Here is a 23,864-nt window from a genome sequence, read left to right as displayed (position 1 = left end):
TTGATCTCACTGAATTATTAACTTGTTAATTAATACTGAACCGCATTTATTAGACTTATCATTGAATGCATACTTGGACCAAGAGCATTATTTCCTTCACCTTAAAACCGTGAGACGTTCTAAAATTACCTAAAGGACCTTGATAAGACATATGGTTATCAGATATAACCCATTCATTTGTATCTCGTGGAAGCCATAGTTTTACTTGAAGTAAAAATAGCTAATGCCGAATTGCACCCTTTGCATGAATATGAAAACACGACAAGAACATCAATTAAATGATCCATCTAAACATATTTAATCAATTAAATCCTATATAAAATATATTTTTATTAGTAGCAATGCATCATTCTTAACTATTTTCACAAAGATAACTTCATCGAGAAACAAAACAATTTTTAAAAAAATAAATATAGAACAAAACATATATTTCTTCCGTTCCGGATATATCGCACCATGGTTGACTTTTACTCTTCTAACCATTACTTTGACTATTAATATCTCTAACCGTGTGCAACTAAAAATTTTAAAAAATTAATATTTAGAAAATATATATCGATACGAATCTAACATTATCCACATTACTAAAATTTCTCTTCGTACGAATCACAAAAAATGGCCAAAGTTGTGTTGTGAATAGTGAAAAAAACAAATGGTGCGATATTTCCGAAACGGAGGAAGTATATATATATAAACTCAATATTATGTTATCAATGCACAACGTACATATCATGCAAGCTAAGCATATAAAAATGGGAAAATGCTTTGGACTTCATGATTAGTAGTTTAATCGGAATCATGCCACTAATACGGTGCAATAGGCCAAGAAAGTTTAGTAATTGCAAGACCAACTTTAAATTTGAAATTTCCATAAGAAAAAACAAACGAAGAAGAATAATAAGATTTATCAAGGTAACCATTAGTAACGGAGATAATCATTAGACCTCCCATTATAATGTGTTTCAGTTAGCGAAGACATTAATGGCCAATCCCAAAACGCGATTTTGGAATCTTTGATTGGAAGCAAGCATAGGCAAAGAAGTTATAACATTATGATGGGGTGCCGACGACGCCAATGTCTGTATTGTGCCCCTCTCTAGCATCCTTGATCCTCCAACCACAACGCGCCGATGGTGCAGGGGCCTGCACGTAGATCTACGTGCACCGCACTAAAACACAAAAATATTAAAAGGAAACGCAAAAAACGAAAAAGAACATAAGAAACTAAACAGAAAAAACATAATAGAGTAAACTAAAAGAACATTAACCAAAATATGAAAAGAACACTAATGTTAAAAAAACTAAAGAAAATGTACAAAAATGAAAATGGCATATTTTCTCTCCTGATAAACTATAAAAAGAACAACTATTTTTCAAAAATAACATCATGTGAAAAATGCAACAGAAAAACAAAAAAAAACATATTATCGATAATATTATAAAAAATTAAAAAACAGTTAAAAAGAACACAAAATAATTAAAAAAAGAACAACTTTTTTACAAAACACAAATAACAAAATCAAAAGAAAAAAAAATAACAAATACTCAAAAGAAAAAGAAAAAAACGACAACAAAAAAAATAAAAAATAAATAAAACACATGAAAAAGTGCAACATTTTCTTTTTCCTTATCAAACAAAAGATTAGAATGAAAGGAACAAAAAGAACTACAAATCTATGTTATTTTATTAGTTGTATTTGTTCTTTTCAAACCACTTACTGTTCTAATTAAAAAGACGAAAACGACAACATTTTGATGCACTTAAAACTAGATCTATATTTTTATTTAAATGTTTTTTTGTTCTTATCCCACGCATCAAATCTATGTTATTTTATGAAGTATTATTTGTTCTAGTCAAACGATTTTATGTTCTAATTAAAAAGACAAAACAACCATTTTTTGATGCACTTAAAACTAAATCTATATTTTTTTTAAAGTATTTTTGTTCTTTTATCAGGAATCAGACTATGTTCTTTTTTAAGTGTTATTTGTTCTTTTCAAACCATCATATCCTTTTTTTTAACAATCTATGTACGTTGATATAAAAGAACAAACTATGTTGATTTAAAAGAACAAACTATGTTGATGACACAAATAAAGTAAAGTTGTGAAAAGAACATTACATTTTGAAAAGAACATTAGAGGAAAGAACAAGGAAATGTACCTTAAACACTTGATCAACATTTATCAGGAGCATCAATATCTCTTAATAAATCTTCAAAAATTGATCTCAATCCTCGGAAAATATCACGCTCTCCGGAGATTCTCTTGCTTCGAAAACTAGCCAAATTGAACTAGTATTTTTCTTAATTCACTCATTTTAAACAAACGAGAACCATTGAGAATGAATTTTAGAGAGAAAATAAGGAGAAAATGTAATAACCGCATCAGGTAGGGGTCAAACCTACAACCTACTGCGTAGTAAACAAATGCTCTATCCACTGAGTTACAGACACTAATGTTGATAAGTTAAATTTGGTAATATTTATAATTAATATATTAAGAAATGGTTAAAAAGAAATAAGTGCATCAGGTAGGATTCGAACCCACGACCTTCTGCTTAGAAACAACACACTCTATCCACTGAGCTACAGACACAATTGATGTCACAAGAGGTTACTTCTAAGTTATATTTCTATTTAAACTGTAATTCATGTTAAAAATAATTTACAACTAAGAAAACCGCCATCTGAGATAGCGGTTTTGTTTTAATGCAAACCGTTATCTCAGATAGCGGTTTATAACATTGAACCGCCATCTGAGATGGCGGGTTGCTTTAAAACAAAACCGCTATCTCATATGGCGGTTCAATGCTGAACCGGAAAAAAAAATTACTTCTCTTTCTCCCTTGCTTACGTGGACGGTATGGTGGGAAATAACTTAGAAAGTAACGTATTTACGGAATTATTGAATCTTTATGCAATATTGTAGGAAATCGCTCCATTATCAAGTTTAAGATATTAATTTCTTTTTTTCTTCTGAGACAGCTAAGTGTTACTGAGCGAGTTCCTTCAATATTGTTTAAAGAACGTCAAATTCCCAAAATACGCCACTTTTTAACTTAATTCCCACCATACCGTCCACGTAAGCATTAAACCCGGTTTTTTTTTTAACGAAGCGGCACTAAACCGCTATCTCAGGTAAACCGCTATCTGAGATAGCGGTTTATAATCACTATTTATAAATGGTAAAAAAAAATAACCGCGTCAGGTAGGGGTCGAACCCACAACCTACTGCGTAGTAAACAAATGCTCGATCTATCCACTGAGTTACAGACACTAATGTTGATACATTAAATTTGGTAATGTTTATAATTAATATTAAGAAATGGTTAAAAACAAATAAGTGCATCAGGTAGGATTCGAACCCACGACCTTCTACTTAGAAACAACACGCTCTATCCACTGAGCTACAGACACAATTGATGTCACAAGAGGTTACTTCTATGTTATATTTCTATTTAAACTGTAATTCATGTTAAAAATAATTTACAACTAAGCAAACCGCCATCTGAGATAGCGGTTTTGTTTTAATGCAAACCGCTATCTCAGATAGCGGTTTATAACATTGAACCGCCATCTGAGATGGCGATTTGCTTTAAAACGAAACCGCTATCTCATATGGCGGTTCAATGCTGAACCGGAAAAAAAAATTACTTCTCTTTCTCCCTTGCTTACGTGGACGGTATGGTGGGAAATAACTTAGAAAGTAACGTATTTAGGGAATTATTGGATCTTTATGCAATATTGAAGGAAATCGCTCTGATTCATAAGTACAATTATTATATATATAGTTGCTGAAAAATAGAAAATAAAAAAATAGGAAGTAGAATCAAAGAAGAACAGAAAAGTAGAAAGGAAAATATCTTAAAGAGAGCATAATGAGAACCGTGTACGTGTTTTTATTCTATTCTTTTAACAGAGTATTATAAAAAGAACAAATGAAAAGACTAAAAGAACAAATATACAGACGAAAAGAACAAGTCAAGTACTTTGTCCCACAATAACATATGATTCTGAATCATCATTAGCATCATTCTGTTATGAATTACCAAGCATATTATTCATAATATCTGAAAAAATAATAAGTTAACATGTATAATAACAGAAAAATAACGCAATCAAAAGAACAAAGGATAAATAAAAAGTAACACGAAAAATAACACAAATATAAAAAAAGAACAAATTATGAAACGAAAATGACATTGAAAATAATAAAAAAGAGCACAACAAAATAAAAGAACAACTTATGAAACGCAAATGACCTATTTTTCTACTATAAAGAAAGTGTTCTTTTAATACGAGCATATGTTCTTTAAATACGTTAAACTGTTCTTTTTTGGAAAAAAATTTCGTAATTACATAATAAAAATCTTCAAAATCAACGATTTCAACGAAATCAGCGTGTTGTTACATAATTTGATTCATTAAAATCATCAAATTCATCAAAACACGATTATTACAAAATCAAAATCATCGAAATATATAGTCAAAATCATCAAAAGCACGATTATTACAAAATTAAAATCATCAAAATATACAATTTATTATTACAAAATTGAAAAATTACCTCCCAAAATCTGATTATCAGCTGCAGAATTCAGATATGAAAAAGAAGAATCAATTTAATTTGATTTTGAAGCAAAAAATCAACGAATTTTTGAGAATTTCCATTACTTTCTCTCTCTAAAACCCATTTAAGAAAACCTAGTTCACACTTTCTCTCTCCTCTTCACACTTTGAATTCAAAACCTAAAACCCAGAAGAATATTTATCGCAAAAATAACAGCGAATCAAATAAAAACGCGAAAACATAACTGAAAAGAACAGAGCCTTTAATGTTCTTTTGTTCAAGGGAATTGTTTTTTTCTGGGAATTTAATAAAAACGAGCGTTTTGTGTTTAATGTTGGTCGTTTTGATCCTGGTGCACCTAGAGCTACGTGCACATGCCTGCACCATCAAAATTGCGCTCCAACCATGGTAAAATATGTATAGCTAATTTGTTTTCTGAAATTAAGCAAGATTCTCTCTTGCTTCTTGATCCAGCATCTCATGATGCATCAATGTTATTTTTTTATTTTAATTTGGCCCAATTTAATTCGAAATTTAAGCGAGCAATATTCTTTGCTTCTTGACCCAGCATCTTATGATACATATGAAAATATTTATATGATGTTCATCTCCTTCTAAATGGTTTAAACAAATAGATATGTTATGTTTCTTCCGAAATTAATCAAGCTTTTGTCTTGGTTTTTGGCCCTGCATCACAAGATGCATATGACCATGCTTATGAGGCCTACATTGAATTTTATTTTCTCTTCCCTGCCTCATCAGGCACAGAAACATAATAAGGCCAAATCTTTGCTTGTCATCTTTGTTTTTCAGAAATAATGGAATTTCATGGTCAATTTCTGTCATATGTTCCGTAAAGAAGTTCTTGTAGTTATTTTTTAATTTCAATCATTTTTAGATTATTTTCTGGTTCTTCTATTGGCCATGCCCATAGACGATGATCTGTTTTTACAGCATCGTTCCATCTGTTTATTTTTTTTTCTTAGAAATTTTAAGCAAGATGTTCTTGCTTCTCGACCGCCTCATTTCCTTGGCTAGCATAATACCCTTTGCTTCTTCGTTATCGGTGAACCTCAGGCACCGCCATACTCGTCTTCGGAATACCACTATGAAAATTTTCTATTCTACATCAATCAGATCGACACAGGGTGAGTTGAACTCCCTAGTTACTTTGACAAATTGACACCTCTCTTGTATTAGATTCATTGAGAAGCTCTGTTTATTTGGCTTCCTTGAGAAGCTTTAGTTTTAGTTTTTTATTTTCTTTTTTTGTATCTTTTTATTTTCTAATTTATTAGTCTTTTCCTGAGATAAGGAGGCTTTTAGATTCTTTGGTCTTCCCTGAGATAGGGAGATCTTAAACCGTGTACCTTTCCTTTAAAAAAAAATTATAATATATATATATATATATATATATATATATATATATATATATATATATATATATATATATATATATATATATATATATATATATATATATATTGCATCAACTTCAACAAATATACTGTCTTATTATTCAAGAAAACTCATGTAGGTTTTTCTCACTTTATTAATTGTAAAAGATTACGTACTACTACGGTACAATGTTAGGCTGGAGTTTATTGACAACCTAGATTAGTCACCAACAAAAGCCAACACATAACATATACAACATTATTGATGAGCTGCTCCAAAGCTGCTAGAATACGAAAGTTATACTTATTTAAGATTTTGATTATACCCAACAAAATCCGATTAATAAGTTTAAGAACATTCGAAGCCTTCAGGTATCTTCTTACCACAATTGTTGAGCAACACATTTATGTTGAGCGTAGCATTAACTTTGATCCCTAAAACATTAGCTTTAATAACAGTACAAAGACAAACTGCTGCTTCAAGGTCAACCAACCCTTCAATGAGAGAACAACATTGAGGGGTGTCATTCGTGACTTTAAGCAAATCATTCAATACATTGGCACACACCTTCAATTTTAGCGTATCTATGGGGCAACTGTTGCTAGGAGGTGACACGGGTGGGGACGCCATCATTGGAGGTGGTGACCTGGAAGGTGGTGGTGACCTGGGACGAGGTGGTGGGGAGCGGACATTTTGGGAACTCACCATAGTGAAAAACACTATGTTGAGACATAGGAGGAGGGCAATTGATGAAAATGCTTTTGAAGACATCTTAACAACTAATTAAAATAAGGAAAGGTTTTTATATAATATTAAGTAAAAATGGATAGTGAATTGTGATTGTGGTGCCAGATAAATGAATAGAGTCCAGTCTTTTTATAGTCGAATTTTAGATGAAATTACTTTCGAAAAATAGATACTACATAGTAGTATTATTCTTTTTCTAAATTTATTTAAGGCGCATGAGGTGATCAAAGCATCACATACGAGAACATAAGAGGGATTGTGGACTTTTTTTACCCTCTATATTATGCGTGTTGGGCAACAGGTTTTTATAAATTAAAGTTTGACTTTAATTACTCAAGTACTACACATTGTCAAGTGTCTACACTACTACTCAAGTACTGAGTGAGTGAGATTGTGTTATTGAAAAATCGCAAGAGATATCCATTTATAAAAAACTACTCAAGTGTTCTTAATTTGTGATTATGCCGTAACAAGCATGTCCAATTTGTGATTAGTGAGCACGTATAATGTGCCTTATATAACCCTGGTTGTACCGTGTAAGATGAACATTTCCGTTGCTTGAATTGGAGGGTCCTTGTGGTAACGATAATTGATTGTTCTCATTAGTATAATTAGGATTATATACATGACTTACGAGAGTGATTATAAGGTATAGTTAAGATAACCAGTTATATATATATATATATATATATATATATATATATATATGTGTGTATATATATATGTGTATATATATATATATAAAACAAAATATATTCATTATACTACTCCAATATTTTAGAACTTGAAAATTTGTATGTCACTTGTCATTAATTTATTAAGTTTTCATTTTCTTTATTTTCTTCTAAAATATTGATCAACCTTAAAGAACGTCTAATAATTATAACCTCTCATTTCTCAATTCTCGATTATTTGTTTTGTTATGTCCTTTCAACTTCTCTGCAAAATCTAATACATATTGTTGGGAAAGATTACAAATAATATTGCAGTGATATAATATTCGTTTTTCCTTTTGTGTATAAACAAAATAGGCTAATTAACAATTATATCTCTATGATCTAATAAAATAACTTATAAAGTGTTTATAAGATATAAACTAATATTCCATGGTATACTCTCAAAATGTAATGTTTCTCTATATATATGCACTATCTCACAATGTTACAATTTCTGAATATTTTAACTATCAATATGATTATATTTTTATAACCAACATATTACTACAATTGGGGGCTTGAGAAAAACACTCTAAAAATGCTCGAAATGACGATTTCATCGCAAATTTTCGACGCTAATGCTATACATATGTCATAGGGGCTCAATCCTAAGCTTTAATCGTGTAAAACGAACCTTAGAATGGCTACAACCCCTCCCAAATTCTAAGGCACTACTTAGAATATATGAAGTCACCCCACTAACAAGGGTAACTGAAAATCACGAGTCACCAAAACTCCGATCAAACCACTGCACATAACGCTCGCCCTACAAGCGCCCGTTACACAGTCTACCTCGTTCCAAAGGAAAAGAGAAAGAAAAAAAAATCAAGGATAAGAACTGTCAAAATATACCCAGAAATCATTTTCAACGCCCAGAGCTGGGCGCCAATATCTTTAACGCCCCAGCCTGGGTGCTGATTCTTTCTTCTAGCCAAGTTTTGCCCAGATATATAAAAAAAAGTAAAGAAACATCTATGAATCCTCGCATCGAACGAAGTAATAAGCCATGCAAACCCATGCGGAAAGGTGCTACACTTGTTCGAACACCTGAACGAGGCATGATGAAGTACTCCAATGCAAAAATAATAATGATATCCTAACGCTTGGAGGAATGTTCTAAGACACGCCGTTAGGCCTACAAGCCTACGTCGCACCATAAGTTCAACCATCCCACAATACAAGTCTAAAAAAGGTGGAAGGCATATCGCACTAATGCGGGCACGACCAAGAGCATGTGCAAAAGAGGCAAAGACTACTTATCGCCCAAATACAAGCCACACGACTTCTACATTAAGGATTAAAGGTAGCAAAACATTACCTACCACAGAGGGGATAGCTCGCACCTACACGAGCGAAACCCCAAGGCATCTTTCTCGAAAGAACCTACGAAAATCGTACGCCAAAAGGAAGCATCCCAACATGCATACTTGGGGGCTCCAAGCTACGAAACAACCATAGCAAAATAAAAAAAATCTCGAAGCAAATGTTTGAACAAACGAAAGGGCACGATGTTTGAGCCCACTTCATGAAAGGGCCAGAACCCTATTAAGCTTCTAAGCAAACTATTCAAAATCAGTCATTGCTCAAAAAAAAATGATTCAAGCAAACTGATTAATGGACCGCACACAACGGCCATTCTATGAACGCTCGTTCGCACATACATATCATCATTCTAAGTGTCGAACATTCACGAACACGTTCAAAAGGAAAAATATACAACAGCAAGAGCGGTCAAAATCTTACGCCTCAAGGTATGTTCCTCTGGCCAAATAGACTCGCCCAACTATTGCAATAACTGTACGCCTTAAGAGCAACAGTTCCTTAAAATAATCGCCCCAAAGCGACAAGCACCGTAGTCCACCAATCGGCTACGGCTTCTCAAAGAAAATCATCACGTTCTAAAAATAAAGAAAAAACAAAAGAGAAGAGAATACATAGAACTTCCAAGTGAATTAAACGAATTAGCAAGAGGCCAACTGTGTCATCAAAAGACCAGCCCAAACAAAACTTTCAACGCCCCACCTGGGCGTGAATTATTTCGACGCCCAGGCCTGGGCGCCGAAAATGAACCCAGGCTAAAAAAAGGCCCTAATTTCTATTGGGCCCTTCCGCATCCATTCGACTCGAAAATAGTCGATTTCCTTACTGAAAGTCGCACCTCACGACTTTGTCAAAGTAGCACACCACTACAAAGATCGCTCGCACTTACGAGCACGATCCCAAACACGATCAAAGACATTACAAAATGCGTAGGAACCTCTTTGACAAAAAATGACCATCAAGCACGAGTGCTTGGGGGCTCGAAAGAAAATATACATTTCAAAAGAAAATGCGCAAAGTTAAAACGATATTCCCAGCCTACACTGTACGAAGTCCCGTGTTTGGATAACCTCAAAAGATAAAACCGGATTACGACCTCAAGACAAAGGTCGCCGTTGATACTTATACATAGTCCCCTAATCAAGGACCCAGGTAATGGCAAAATTGACCCGTAAAAACTAGCTCAAAATCACGAAAGCATACGGTCGCAAGACAAAGATCCGTCTGAACACGTTGTCAGCCCACGTTCAGGTTACAACTAAATTCGAGCATCCCTCGAAAGAATTCGCTCTTGCAAGAATGAATAAAAAGAAATTCTCAAAAGAAATCACAAAGAACCAAAGAAATAGGAACTTGCCCATCTTCAGTCGGCAAGATCGCGTCACCAACCGCGCGAGTTCCCAAATCGAAAAAACGAATTCAGGGACGTCCACCCTTAGCGGACAGGGCTCGCCCACCCTCAACGGGCGGGGTCTGCGTCACTAGCCGCGCAGGTCCTCAGTTTTCGAAAAAATAAAGTCTTCAAAATTAAAACAGGCACGCCATCTTCAGCAGGCGGGGTCTACGTCACAAACCGCGTAGGTCCTTATTTTCAAAAAAAAAAAAGCAAAACAAATTTCAAAATAGATTCGTCCACTTCTATCGGACGGGGTGTCCACCCTTAGCGGACAGGTTCGCCATCTTTAGCCGGCGGGGTCTACGTCACAAACCGCGTAGGTCCTTATTTTCAAATTTCAAAAACAGATTCGTCCAGTTCTATCGGACGGGGTGTCCACCCTTAGCGGACAGGTTCGCCAGCTTTAGCCGGCGGGGTATACGTCACAAACCGCGTAGGTCCTTATTTTCAAATTTTAAAAACAGATTCGTCCACTTCTATCGGACGGGGTGTCCACCCTTAGCGGACAGGCACGCCACTTTAGCCGGCGGGGTCTGCGCCATTAAACCGCGCAAGTCCTTAGTCGCTGCAGCGATAACTTTTGCTGGATTTTCCATCGTTTTACGTCCTATAAAACAAGGGTGCTGGATTTTCCTTCGTTTTACGTCCTAAAAAAACAAGGGTGCTGGATTTTCCTTCGTTTTACGTCCTATAAAAACAAGGGTGCTGGATTTTCCTTCGTTTTACGTCCCATGAAAACAAGGGGGGTTTTCTCGTTTAGCTAGCCCTGAAAATGAGAATTTTTAAAAAACATTTTTACCTCGTGGTTGGGCTTGGCCAGGCCCAATTACACTTTATAGCTTTGATTTCGAAAACATCTGTAGCTACTCCCAATGACAAAGTGAGGGAGTTTCTACGCCTCTTTAGATACTTCCAATGACAAAGTGAGGGAGTATTCTATACTATCCGTTGACAAATCCCAATGACACGTGAGGGATATGTCGACACTTCAAAGTGATGACCCTTAAGTCAAATGTTATCACTCGGGGGCTCGTAAGACCCTCGCAAAAAACAGGTCACCATGGCTTGTGTGACGCACTCCGTCTAGTACTTTGACCATCGTCTTATTCCAAGACTCAGTCAAAGTGGGGGCTAACTGTAGACACCTACTTTTGTCCCCATTCCCGAAAGGGGAAGGTTCGATGATGAAAGCATAAATCTCCACTTGACAACGCATCTCCTATAAAATAACGAATCTCAATTCCCCTTTTCATTTCACCCGAAACCTGCTATTTATGGAAACCTGCTAAAAATAGTAACTGCCGTAAAGGGTAGCTTCTAAAAGTGGCAAGTCATAAAAGATAGAAACCTGTCAGAATTAGGTGTTGCACTCCAACATAAATCCTAAATGAGATAGAAAACTGCAAAAATCCTATTCCTAATATGATTCGGAAATAAGAGTTACGTATTAATTAAAATCCTAACGAGCCTAGAGTTCGTAACGGGCCCAGACGCATTCCGTCATGAAATTGATACGCACTAAAAGACTCGATTAAGTCTCAAACACTACGGATTTCAGGAATCCGAATCTGAATAAGAAAACGGCCCAAACAGCAATTTCAACGCCTAGCCTTGGGCGCTGAAATTGCCTGGATCATATTTTCAACGCCCAGAGCTGGGCGCCGAAATCTTTGACGCCCAGCCCTGGGCGCTGAAAATACCTGGGTACGTGTTTTTTCCTAATTCTTTGTGGATTAGAACTCTGCAATTCTATCTTTCCACGAACTCTTCCCTATAAATAGACCCCTAAATTTGACGTGAAGGGAACACACACAACACACAATTATATTCTGAGTATTGACTCCAACCCTTAGCCTAAGCCTCTCGCTGCGAAATTGTTCACGCGTTCTGTCGCAATCGATCCATAAATCGAACAGAACGTATCCTGTCCCATAATTGAGATTCGTTAAATAAAAAGGAGAAATAGCAAAGTCAAAGTGGTTAGTTTTCTGAGAACTGTGACGCACCTCTCAAGGGTGCGTCGTAATGTGTCCCTTTTCAATGATTTAACTGCTTTCCTCGACCTTTTTTATGAACTGTTAAACTAACTAAATCTGATTGTTCTATCACGCCTAACAAATATAATATTTTTGGGAAATCGGATTATCATGCTAGGTCCCTTAATGTTATTTAAATCAGATAATCACGATCGAATTAGTATTATATGTTGCATATTGCTAAAATCAACTCAGATTAGTTTAATAGTTAACGCATGTCCCTTCAATTATTTATGTTGAGCTAGTAAGGATATTCTGCCTCTGGAGTTATCGACGAGCGAATTACTCCTCTCGGTAGTTACAGTCCCCCGAACCCTCAATCTCTACCTTGCGGGTGTATGTTGAGAGATCCCCACACCAGGGATCACAAGGGAACCTACGGCCGTCGTGGTCAAACATAATTGCACTCCCTTTATGTCACGATAACCGGGTTTTGTCAGTTTTTCTCATTGTCGTTAAAAACTGAATGGCGACTCCTATATTACTAGTCAATTGGGTGTAAACTCACAGGAAATCCAATTACACTTGATTGAATAAAAAGAATCGTCACACCCACGAGGGACGAGGTCACGCATTAGCCTCGTGCTTTTTCGACCCCCTCATAGAAACCAAGATCCGTCGATTCCGAATATCCATAGATGGAGTATTTAATGTCATTAAATACTTGATCCGTGTACGTACTATTTGTGTGACCCTACGGGTTCAGTAAAGAGTAAGCTGTGGATTAATATCATTAACTCCACTTGAACTGAAGCGGCCTCTAGCTAGGCATTCAGCTCACTTGATCTCACTGAATTATTAACTTGTTAATTAATACTGAACCGCATTTATTAGACTTAATATTATATGCATATTTGGACCAAGGGCATCATTTCCTTCACATTAGTCATTACTCTGTATAACTACTTGTAAAAATAATTATCTCATAAAATTGTCAAAATCAGTTTTGTGGTTGGGGTAGTGAAGGTTGAGTGCTTGACTGAGAGTTGGGTTGTCGTGATTCTCTTGTTGGTGTCTCCCCCCTCCTAGAACCAGTAGATGATGTTCTTGCTGCAATGTCTGCTACTCTGGCTATTGATGTTGCAACTTCAGCAATTTTTGCTGCTTTTTATGCCTTTTCAGCAGCTTTAGCCGCCTTTTCAGCAGCTTTTGCCGCCTTTGCTGAATTTGATTGATCTCTAACTCTAGGATTTTTTGTCACAATTGGCTCATCTGTTTCTCTCATTTCCTTTCCGGTCAGACCTCCCTTACAAGTCCTAGAATTGTGCCCAAAACAACCACACTTCTGACATTTCAGTTTTTGATCTTTTCCCTGGTTGCTCTTCTCCTTCTTCTCTCCTTCTGTTTCTGCTAGGTCTTCCAACTCCCCTTTTCATTCTGGGTGGCTTGATTGATGGTAATTTCTAATTTTCATCGACCAAAAGCAACATGGTATCCCAATTTCAGTGAGTTAGCTGCTAAACAGCTAGAAAATCTTCCTATGCAAGGGCCTATGAGGGTTATACTGAAGAGTCTGGGTGGCAAAGGGAACAAAATCAACGTGGAGGCAGAAGAAACTATTACCTCATTAAAAAGCAAAGGCTTCTAAAAAGCTCGGTGAGCCAGCTAATTTCAAAATCTATGCCTGTTTCAGGTTTTAGTTCCTATAATTTTCAAATAAAATCCAAAATTAATAAGATATGAAACAATAATGTAAACGCATATAATAAATCAGTAATAATTTAACATTTGATTTCCTTGAATAAAGTGAAATGCATTATATAGCAAACACTGCTGGGTTAGTGTCTTGTACCTCAGGTGCAGTGTTAATATTATGACTGGCTTGAGGGGAAAACCTAGGACTCCTGCTACATTGTAAGGTCTTGAATACAGAGTTAGGTGATTTTGGAGATGGTGGATATATTCCTTTTGTTGCCTGGTCACTCTCACTCACAAGGGATTTTCTTTGTGTAGCCAACATCATTTTTTCAGAAGCTTTTCTACGCTTAGTGTACTTCTCCTGTGAAATTTATCTAAAATCTACGTACATGATTCTATTTGTGTGCTTTTTCGCTTATTATTTTGAGTGATAGTTTAATTTCTCAGCTCACATTCTAGTTCTGAATTTCTGATAGAATAATTGTGTTTCTCACTTGCTCAACAGGAACTGAAAAAATGAGTTACAGGAGTAAAAGAACCTTCATAGCTACTGCTAGTGAAGACTCGAGCCTTGCTTCACCAAAGTCAGCCAAATCTTCTGATAAATCCACCCAAAAATGGGGACCATTCTGCCCTCCAACACTTGGAGTGTCACAAACATTTGGATATATATCAGAACCCATCAAGCAATCCACAACTGTAAAAAAGCCTACGTCTTCTACATCATCTCCGTCCATGGTTGCTCCAAAATCATCCATACCTCCTCAATCTACTTCCATACCTTCAAAGCCCCAACTTCAAACATCATCAAACCCATCTTTTAGCCTATCACAACCATCCTCTAAACCATCGCAACACTCAATTTCATCCACTCTCACAGGAGCACCACAACCACAAAGAAAAACGGCTGAAAGTAGATGGTCGTGTGGCCCTTTATTTCCAAATCTCATTCAAATAGAAGCAGAAAAAGAAGCACAGCATGCCAAGCCTCATAACGCTACCCAACAGCCTCATAAAGCTACCCATCAACCTTAGAAAGTTTCACAAAGTTCTGTCAAAGCTACAAGTCCGCCTCACAAAGCTGTACAACAGCCAATTATGTCTTCTTTCACAGGTGCCAAACCATATTCAGAGAAAAAATCATTTGTTCCACCCATGGGATTAAAAAACATGTGCTGTCACGACCTCCTCCTACACCATCACCATTTGTAATACCCCGAAATTTTTAAACTCAAATTATTAAAATTAATAATATTTTATTAACGTAATTTCGTTTTAATTATTAGGAATAATTTAAAAATTTCGTTATTTTAAACGTTTTTACGATTTATTTTAAACGATAAATTTATAAACGAAAATTTATTTATTTTTCGTTAACGATATTTTTTTTTATAAAGAATTATTTTAGCTAAATATTTCTATTTTTAGTAGTTTCCAAAAATAGCAACCAAATTTCTGAATTTTAGTCTAACTAAGTGAAACTACTAAAATACCCCTAAAGAGCAAATATCCAATTTTCTTCTCTTCCTTGCTCTCCACGTACAAAGTAAGAAGGAAGAAACTTCCTTCCTTCCTCTCCTCCCTTGAATCTGTCTATATTCATTTGCTTAAGCCCCAAGTTCTTTTCCTTCTCCTTCACTCTCCTTGTTTACAATTCCAAATTGCTTTCTTCCTTTTTCCCTTACAAATTCATCAATTTTCAGAGTTGAAATGGAACATCAGAAATCAGAGAAATAAAAAAAAAATTAAAAACAATTTTTACTCCCTTGTTTCCTGCGTTGTTCGAACACCACCATCAGTGGCTGCCGCCACTGAAACCACCATCACCACCATTATCTGCCTCACCTACCGCCCTACCACCACCTCTCATCCCACCTATCTTCGTCACCAGCAAGAACCCGATCCGCAATCACCACCACGCACCCCCACATCCCCTGCTTTCCCTCCCCTGTCCGCACTCCCTCTCCCTTCCTCTTGACGTTTCGCCACCGCAAAACCCACCCCCATCAACAACCAATCTCCGCCCCCAATCCCCGGCGAGTCGCCGCCCCCCTGAACCACCCAAGCCCCCTCACAAAAGTCCCCTGCTCCCTCTCTTATTTTCGCACAATTTCTTCCCCTCCTTTCGGTTTTCGCGACACCATCCCACCACCACCACCGTCGCCTTCACCGGCGAAATTCGGCGGCACCAAGCCACTCAGTCGCTGCCGCCGGTCTCCTTCCCTCCTCCTTCATGCCTGTTGCTCGCCTCTCCCCTCTGCTCGACATTCACAAAATCAGGAAATCAATTTCCTACTTTTGAATTCTTCCAGTTAACCCAAATCAAAAGGGGATGGGCCCAAATTCTAATGGGTTTTGTTAAGCTCATTCTCTATTACTATTTTCAGATTTATAAATTTATCTTTCATGTTGTTATCTAAATAAATTTGATAAAATATTTTAATATATATATATATATATATAGGATTTTTTGGTATTTACTACCTTAAAAATACACCACTTTTGTATTTACTACCTTATTAAAATTTTATTTTAAATTACTACCTTAAAGTTCCATTTTTTTTGTATTCACTACCATTTTACAGTTTTCTAATTTTAAAATTGAGATATCTCTTTCGTTTCTTAATCATTTTAAGTGATTCAAAGCTCATTCTTCTCATTTATATGTAAGGATTCCATAGGGATCTTACCTTTTAACATTTCGTAAAAGTTTAAACAAATTAAATATTATTTTTAAAAGATTAAAATATTTATGAATTATCAAACGAATTTTTTTGAAATGACGTTCTCAATAAAATCCCTATAGAAAAAGGAAAATAATGAACTTCGAATCACTTTAAACGATTAAGAAACAAAAGAGATAACTTAATTTTAAAATGAGAAAACTATAAAGTGGTAGTAAATAAAAAAAATCTGGAAGTTTAAGGTAGTAATTTAAAATAAAAATTTCATAAGGTAGTAAATACAAAAGTGGTGTATTTTAAAGGTAGTAAATACCAAAATTTCCATATATATATATATATATATATATATATTTATAATAATTACTAATAAAATTGTTTATTATTTTTCAGGTAGAAAAATATATTTAAATCACCGGTTTTACTAAAATTAAGTTACTAGCTAGTATTAACAAAAATGGAATTTAAATATTTTTCATGTAAATCGATTTATGAAATATAAATTTATGTTTTGATTGAAATTTCATTTCGTGATATTTCAATTAATTTATGAAATTATATTTTTATTAAAATTCGTTCATTACTTATAAATTTTATCATTTATAAAATATCAATTTTTTTATTTATTTTTTATTTATCGTTTTAAATAACTAATCGAATGACTTAATATTCTGAAAGAAATCGGACTTGGAGCTCAGAAAGAACGGTCCATCGAACAGAAAGTACAGACTGCGGTTGAGGTAACATCTATTGCTAACACCCACAATCCCCTTATGAACTGTGTTTTATGAATTTATGAAATATGTTTATAATGATATGTTTTAATGGATTGTGGGATATGAATTGTGTTTATAAAGTGTGTTTTATGCATGATGATATTCAAATGTGTTTATGAATGATTTTATAAGAATGATGAGTTACGTATAAGATACGAAACATGATAAATAAAAGTGTAATCGGTTCTGGCAGTTAGTGGGGCTACTATTTCTAGGTCGTGCACGTACCGCCGTACCGCGGGACACCCAACAAGGGAGAGTGCTCCTTGAGGGTTACCGCAAGCTAAAAAAAGAAACGAATTAGGTACGAGCGTATGTCCAACAAGGGAGAGTGCTCCTTGAGGACTATCGCAAGGTGGGAGACGTCCCGCAAGGCTAACTTGTCAGTTACCAAGTAAAATGAATGTTTTATGAAAGATAATGGGAACTATTAAAGTTTCAAGTTATAAATGATGTTTTATTATAATGCATTTATGAAAGTGTTTTACTATATTCTATTCTCCCTGATTGCAAAGTAAATAAAATGAATTGAAATGAGTTTACGCTGTTAGGGTAGTATGTTACTGGGCCTCGGCTCACGATATTGCTTTTGTTTTAGGTACGAAGAAGATCATGGGATACCTTAGAGTGAGGATGCAACCACCAAATTCACGATCGATGTTTAGTAAAGATAACTATGTCATTAGTAGTAAAGGGATGTATTATTTAAAGTCTAAGTTTGATTTCAGGATTTGAGTTAGATTTTAATATTAATGTTTAATCAAATGTTAAAAGTATTTATTATTAAAGTTTATTTAGTAACTTAAAAAGGTTATGGCGCCTTGTATTTCCCACGAGGGAATTAGGCATGTGGCACTCCGACTAAATTAGGGTTTCCGCTGCTAATTAAAGATAATTAACCTAATTAATGGTGTTTAGAAGTCGGGGTGTTACACCATCAGACTCCATGACACGGAATAAAAATGGATATGGTGATCGGGTTTCTATTCAGAGGCCTGGAACATACATGGATGTTAGTGCAAATACATCTCCTATGGAGCGATCTACTCCATCCTTTCATGTTGAGCGATCTACTCCATCCATTCAGGTTGAGACAGAACCAAATTACAGTTCTGATGAACCAGTCGAATCAGTTTCTGAAAGTGAAGAAGAATTGAACGAAGGAGATGGGGGAGAGACTAGTGTGAAAGCATCAAAACCTCGATGCCGGATCGTAGTTGCAAATTGGCCGAAACGCGTGAAGTTTGATGACAAGGAAGAGGTTCTAGCTATAGGTAAAAACATATCTCTACATAAATGATGCACCTTTTTTTTTTTTTTTTTTTTTTTTTTTTTTTTATATATTGGTGATTCTATGTAATCGAGTTGTTTTTTTAATTATTAAACGTAACTCTATATCTTTAAATCTGGCAGATGCTAATGGAAAACGCCATCTCGTGAAGGGTTCAGTCCAGCCTCAAGACGTTTGGACTGATGAAATTAAAAAGGATTTAGATACTATGTCCAGTTCAATGAATTCTGTCAACCTCTCCGAAAAGGTGGTTCCATCCTTGTGAGTTTCCTCGGTGATATTGCAAAAAAAGATTCATTGTGTCCAGTGGAAATCAAAACCTGGCGTGCTGTCAACAAGAAGTTAAAATCTAATATTGTTCTTAACCCTTTCATTCATGATCAACTAGTTGCGCATTTGTCAACCGATGAGATTATATTTTTACATATACTATGCATGGTAAGTATAAGCATGTGATGCTCTCGTAGCTCAGAATTTAATAGGAGGCAAATAAGGTTCGGAACTTAAATGAGACACCTAAGCTTAACAGCTCTGCACAAACTTAAATCACTGACCAGGTCCGAATCTTTGTTCACCAGGGAGACACCTAAGCTAAACAGGTCTGCACACACTGAGATCACCGACAGGTCTGATTCCTTGTTCACCAATGAGACACACTGAGACATGAGAGGTTGTATCTGCCGGGCTTCTGTCAATAAGAACAAGATATTCACTAGGTTACGCTAGTCAACAACAATTAGAACAAGGTTTTCATTACATCAAATACAAATCTAAGATAGATTAGTTGCTCTGACTGGTTGCAAAGATATTCCTTCTGTAGGAAAAAACTGGTTTTACCATGGAAGCTTATTTTCTTTTACTTTTAGTATTACTTTGAGTAACAGAACATTAGAATGGGAATGAGAATTTATTCCTTACTACTATCAAAGAAAAATGATCGAACTCCCATTCTTGATTCCTTTACCCTCTTTACACTTTCTTAGTTCCTTTCCATTTCCCCTGAACAGACTGAAAAGGTCCTTAACAGTATTAATATCCAGGATTTCAGGCACATAACCATGGAGAGTAGGAGCAATGAGACAACGTAACTACTAATCACAACATACAACCTTCCTCGGTCTAACAATATTTTCCTCCAGAAATATTTGACTTAAAGTTTCCATTCTCGAATAGTTAACAAACATCAAAACACTTCCATCTAAGTTAACCTATAATCAGCTAACAATATGTGCAATTCAGCACCATTTCTCAATCTCAAACACCCCACGGTAATATACTGAAACTCAATATTATTCAATTAAAATATAAAACAGTAGCTTCTTCCTAGACCAAGTTCACAAACAATAATAAAGAACAATTTCTATATAAGAATGCTATACATCTAGCAAACAAAGCTGGTCAAATCTCAAGAAGACCGTAGCTCTTTTGAAGTAAACGAGGAGGAACCAGGGGCATCATAGTGTAGGGAGTTAAAGAACTAGTCATAACATAACTAGTACATCCGTCCCTAAAGGGATTTCTCCAGTGAGCATGAAAGCCAAAGTTTGACAAACAATTTCCAGCTTCTCCTGTCCTAGTCCTGTGATCATAACATTAACAAGTGCCCCCAGTACCTGATTTCTATTTCCCTCTTATCCATCAATATTAGAGTTATGTTATAACTAGGACACTGGACATAGCTATTTTATTAATTTTAAAATTTATAATTCCCCCAACATTCAAACTTGAATTGTGTCTATCCCACTGATGTGATGTAACATGTGATGTAACTTGAATTTTTTTTTGTTTTTGAAGGAACATTTTGTGATACCTGATGGGCTGGTAGTTGATAAGGCAATTGTGAGGCGTGCTGGTAAATCATGGAAGAATCATAGGTATATATTGAAGAAGCGGTACTTTGATCCAGTGAATAAAACTCTAGATCAAAATTATGATAGTATTCCTGATGGAGTATCTAGTAGCAGTTGGAATGATTTGGTCGATTATTGGTTTTCACTAAAGGGCACAGTATGTAACCCCAACAAATCCTGATTTGAGTAAGCTACTTTTTTATCTTCGATTAATGATAACATTCATTTATGAACTTAGAAATTATCTCAACTTGGAAAAGATGCTCGAGCAGTACGAGGTCATATTCACAACAGTGGTCCTACAAGCTTTGCTAATCGAAGAGAAGATCTTGTATGATTTTTTACATTATTTGATTTGTTGCATTTCAGTTGCTATAGGTGTTAATTATATATGCTCTAATCAGCCTCGATCTACTCCATAAGTTTGTTGAATTTTTTTTCTCCTAATATTGCAGAAAGAGAAGAAGGGAGAGTATAGCGAATTGACGTTTTACAAATCAGTTTATGCAAAAGAAGATGGAAGCTTTAAAGAGGACACAATATCTCGTCAATTTATGGTATCCATTGCGTTGATTTCATTCAATAATTCATATTTTTGTCATCTAAACCTTACACATTTCTTATTATGTACCAGGAGGATGCAAACAATAAAGTCCAAGAAAACCTTGCGAGTTCCTCTACTTCCAAGTCTAAGGTCAAAATTGAGAATGAGGTCTTTAATGAGCTAATGTACAGAGGTGAAGTGCCTAAACATCCTCTAAATTATGGCTTTGGAGTGAAGCAAAGTGACATCTTTGGAGTGGAAGGTTTGTTGAGGAAAGAAGGGTCTAGCTATCTTGACAATAGTGATATTGAAATGGAGAACTTAAAAGTTGAATTATCAGTTGTAAAGAAGCAAAATGAAGACCTTGCACAACACAATCAAGTGCTGGACAACAAGTTTGATGAAACAACAAAGACATTTAAGATGATTGCTTCGTACTTTGGACAAGTTTTGAAGGAAGTACGTAAAGGAAATGTGTCATCGGACCTTTTAGATGGTGCAGAATCAACAATACTGATGGTCAGTTCTATTCCTTATACCTTTTCTTTTTTATTTAGCTTCATCTGTTTTTTTATCAATCTCTTATGTTCCTCATCCCTGCCAGCCAACCATTATCTCACTTAAATACAAATGACCCGAGGATAAAAAAAAAACTTAACAATTAGAATGTTGACTTTTACTAAAGAACATTACTTAGAGAATAATCCAATCAACTATAACTAAATAGAATAGTCAAGTAAGAACCGCAACCCGGTGAAATCATTTGTGGCCTTAACACTAATACTCTTTCGAGGAATAGTGCTACGAACTCAGATAGTCACTACACTTGCAAACAAAAATTTAAAGGAAAACACACAACAGGAAGAAGGAATGATTTGATAGATGAATAATTATATGTTTGGGTTTACAAAACAACATAATAACTTAGAGACTTTCGAGAGGTCTCTTCTCTCCCACTTAGCTCAATACTCTCCAGATGCCCTTTTCCTACTTCCCTATTCCCTTTTATTTACAAAACATTGAATACAAACAAAAGTAATTAAGAAGGAAATACTCAGAGAAATTGGCATGACCTGAAAAGAAGTAGAACGTTGACATGACCAAATAGCTTCTGTTTCCTAGATTATTTAACAGAACAGTTGCTTAATTGACTTGAAATAAGAAATTGTAGCAACATTATATTTGTTTCTTGCAGAAAGGTTAGCTTACAAAAATCTCAAAATCTGGTCAACTGTTGAATCTGAACGCAACAATGTGTTTATACTGTCTTTGAATTTTTGGTCTTCCAATATCTTCTACATAAAATTAAGGGAAAAAAATGCAGAGTAGATAGAGATAGCTGGAACAAGAGCATTTAGTCAGCTTTTACAAGATACTGATTTGCCTAGACCTAAATTTGACAATATGTGGGATTGTGTGGATTCAATAAAGGTATAGATGCAATGGGTTACATGATAGATATCCAATCTCATCCATATAGACAAAACAAACTGATCAAATCTTAAAAAATGCAATTAAACCAACAAACAAGAACTCCCCAATATTTTATTTTATTTCTATTTTTCCCTCAATGGGTAGCGGGCCAGCGGCAGCCTGGTAGGAAGGACAAACTATTTTCTGAAAGAAAGTCACCAGAGAAAAATAGGCATTGTTAGAGTCTGAAATTTTAACTGCTAGTTGGATCAGAGTCTGATCAGAGTCTGCGAGTTCATCCGAAGCCTATATATAAGTCTTCTAAAAAACAGCTAACATAAAGGTTTACCTAAAAGAAACCCCTGCAAATTTGAAATGGAAATCACGAAGATAAGAGTTACAAAAGTTTCAATCTTGACATGGCTTGTATGTAGCTAGGCATAGTTTCTTCCTATTCTTGATGAATTACTGAGTTAAGAATTACAGATGAATACTTTTTTTTTTGGCAGAAACTACACACAAAAGAGAAAACAAACAACAAAAATAAACAAACAAGCTTAAAAAACTAACAGTAACTTGCTGCATTTTTCCACAACACAACCTTCAAGGTTATCTGATATGCGTCTTATTTCCCCACACAAAGTAATCAGCTCAAACCTGCAAGAAGGTAACTCCTAATGGCAGTCACAACCCCTATGTAGCTTGTTAACACTTTGACACATCTTATACGAAGAGAATCAGCATGTTGTAAGGATAGTAAAGCAGTCTTCATCTCCGCTTGGCAGGCATCTAAGGCTTCCACTCTTTGAACTTCATTAGCAACTTCTCTATTGTTCTCCATAATTATCCAACTTGCTATTGCAATAGCATAACCTTTCTGCTTGAAACTTTTTCATGAACCTGCAATGATAAGATCAATAGAAGAGGTAGTATAGCTGTTCTTAGGAACAACTTGGTGATGATGCCTTTGCCTCTGATCAGCACCGTTAATCATTATGTCTCCTTTGAGAATTTGCATCATTCTGGTAGCTTCCATTGCTTGTATAATATGCTCTCTTGCTGAATGCATGATACCTATTGGGTTGAGATCCACCTTCTTGAACGTTATTTTATTTCTATGCACACAAGATGAATACTTGGAAGAGTAAAGTTGGTGTATTCATTAGCTGACTCATTCTGTACAGACAAATCCAACTTCAGAAACAACATGATTTTTAGTATTTCTATTGATTTTACAGTTTCTTTTACCAAACCCAGAAAATTTGATAAAGTTTTACCTAGACAACATAACAACATGGTTAACATTATATTTACTCGTCTTTTAACTGTGATCGCGATAACCACTTCCTACAGTGGTCAGTAACAAAAAAAATTCTTCCTGTTCTTGATGAATTACTGAGCTAGTAATTACAGATGAACACTTGGAAGAGTAAGATGTTATTCAAAAAACTAGTCAACAACTTTGGAGTTTATGTGATTAGCCGAA

General features: G+C 35.3%; 2 protein-coding genes across 3 annotated transcripts; one reads left to right on the top strand and one right to left on the bottom strand.

Annotated features, from left to right (window-relative positions):
- Positions 1-6,066: 6,066 nt before the first annotated feature.
- Positions 6,067-6,831, bottom strand: LOC110798879 (pEARLI1-like lipid transfer protein 1). The gene has a single exon (XM_022004076.2). The coding sequence runs from the start codon at positions 6,739-6,741 to the stop codon at positions 6,319-6,321; it is 423 nt and encodes a 140-aa protein (XP_021859768.1). The 5' UTR covers positions 6,742-6,831; the 3' UTR covers positions 6,067-6,318.
- A 10,088-nt stretch (positions 6,832-16,919) lies between these two features.
- Positions 16,920-19,499, top strand: LOC130463957 (uncharacterized). Of its 2 annotated transcripts, XM_056833260.1 has the most exons (3): positions 16,920-17,244; positions 17,879-18,554; positions 18,694-19,499. In XM_056833260.1, exons 2-3 carry the CDS (start codon positions 18,188-18,190, stop codon positions 18,834-18,836), a joined length of 510 nt encoding a protein of 169 aa, XP_056689238.1. In that variant the 5' UTR covers positions 16,920-17,244; positions 17,879-18,187; the 3' UTR covers positions 18,837-19,499. The 2 variants fall into 2 exon arrangements, with proteins under 2 accessions (XP_056689238.1, XP_056689239.1); XM_056833261.1 differs by lacking the exon at positions 16,920-17,244 and having other exon boundaries at positions 17,427-18,554.
- The last annotated feature ends 4,365 nt before the right edge of the window (positions 19,500-23,864 follow it).

The sequence above is a fragment of the Spinacia oleracea genome, chromosome 6 (genome assembly GCF_020520425.1).
Source record: "Spinacia oleracea cultivar Varoflay chromosome 6, BTI_SOV_V1, whole genome shotgun sequence".
NCBI lineage: Eukaryota > Viridiplantae > Streptophyta > Magnoliopsida > Caryophyllales > Amaranthaceae > Spinacia > Spinacia oleracea.
This window is presented reverse-complemented; position numbering and strand designations above follow the sequence as displayed.

Bases quoted from the DNA above. Each gene is read 5' to 3' on its own strand.
- LOC110798879 (XM_022004076.2), bottom strand. From the start codon at position 6,741: ATGTCTTCAAAAGCATTTTCATCAATTGCCCTCCTCCTATGTCTCAAC.
- LOC130463957 (XM_056833260.1), top strand. From the start codon at position 18,188: ATGGTGTTTAGAAGTCGGGGTGTTACACCATCAGACTCCATGACACGG. The intron at 18,555-18,693 runs GTAAAAACATAT...TAAATCTGGCAG, and splicing joins GGAAGAGGTTCTAGCTATAG to ATGCTAATGGAAAACGCCAT.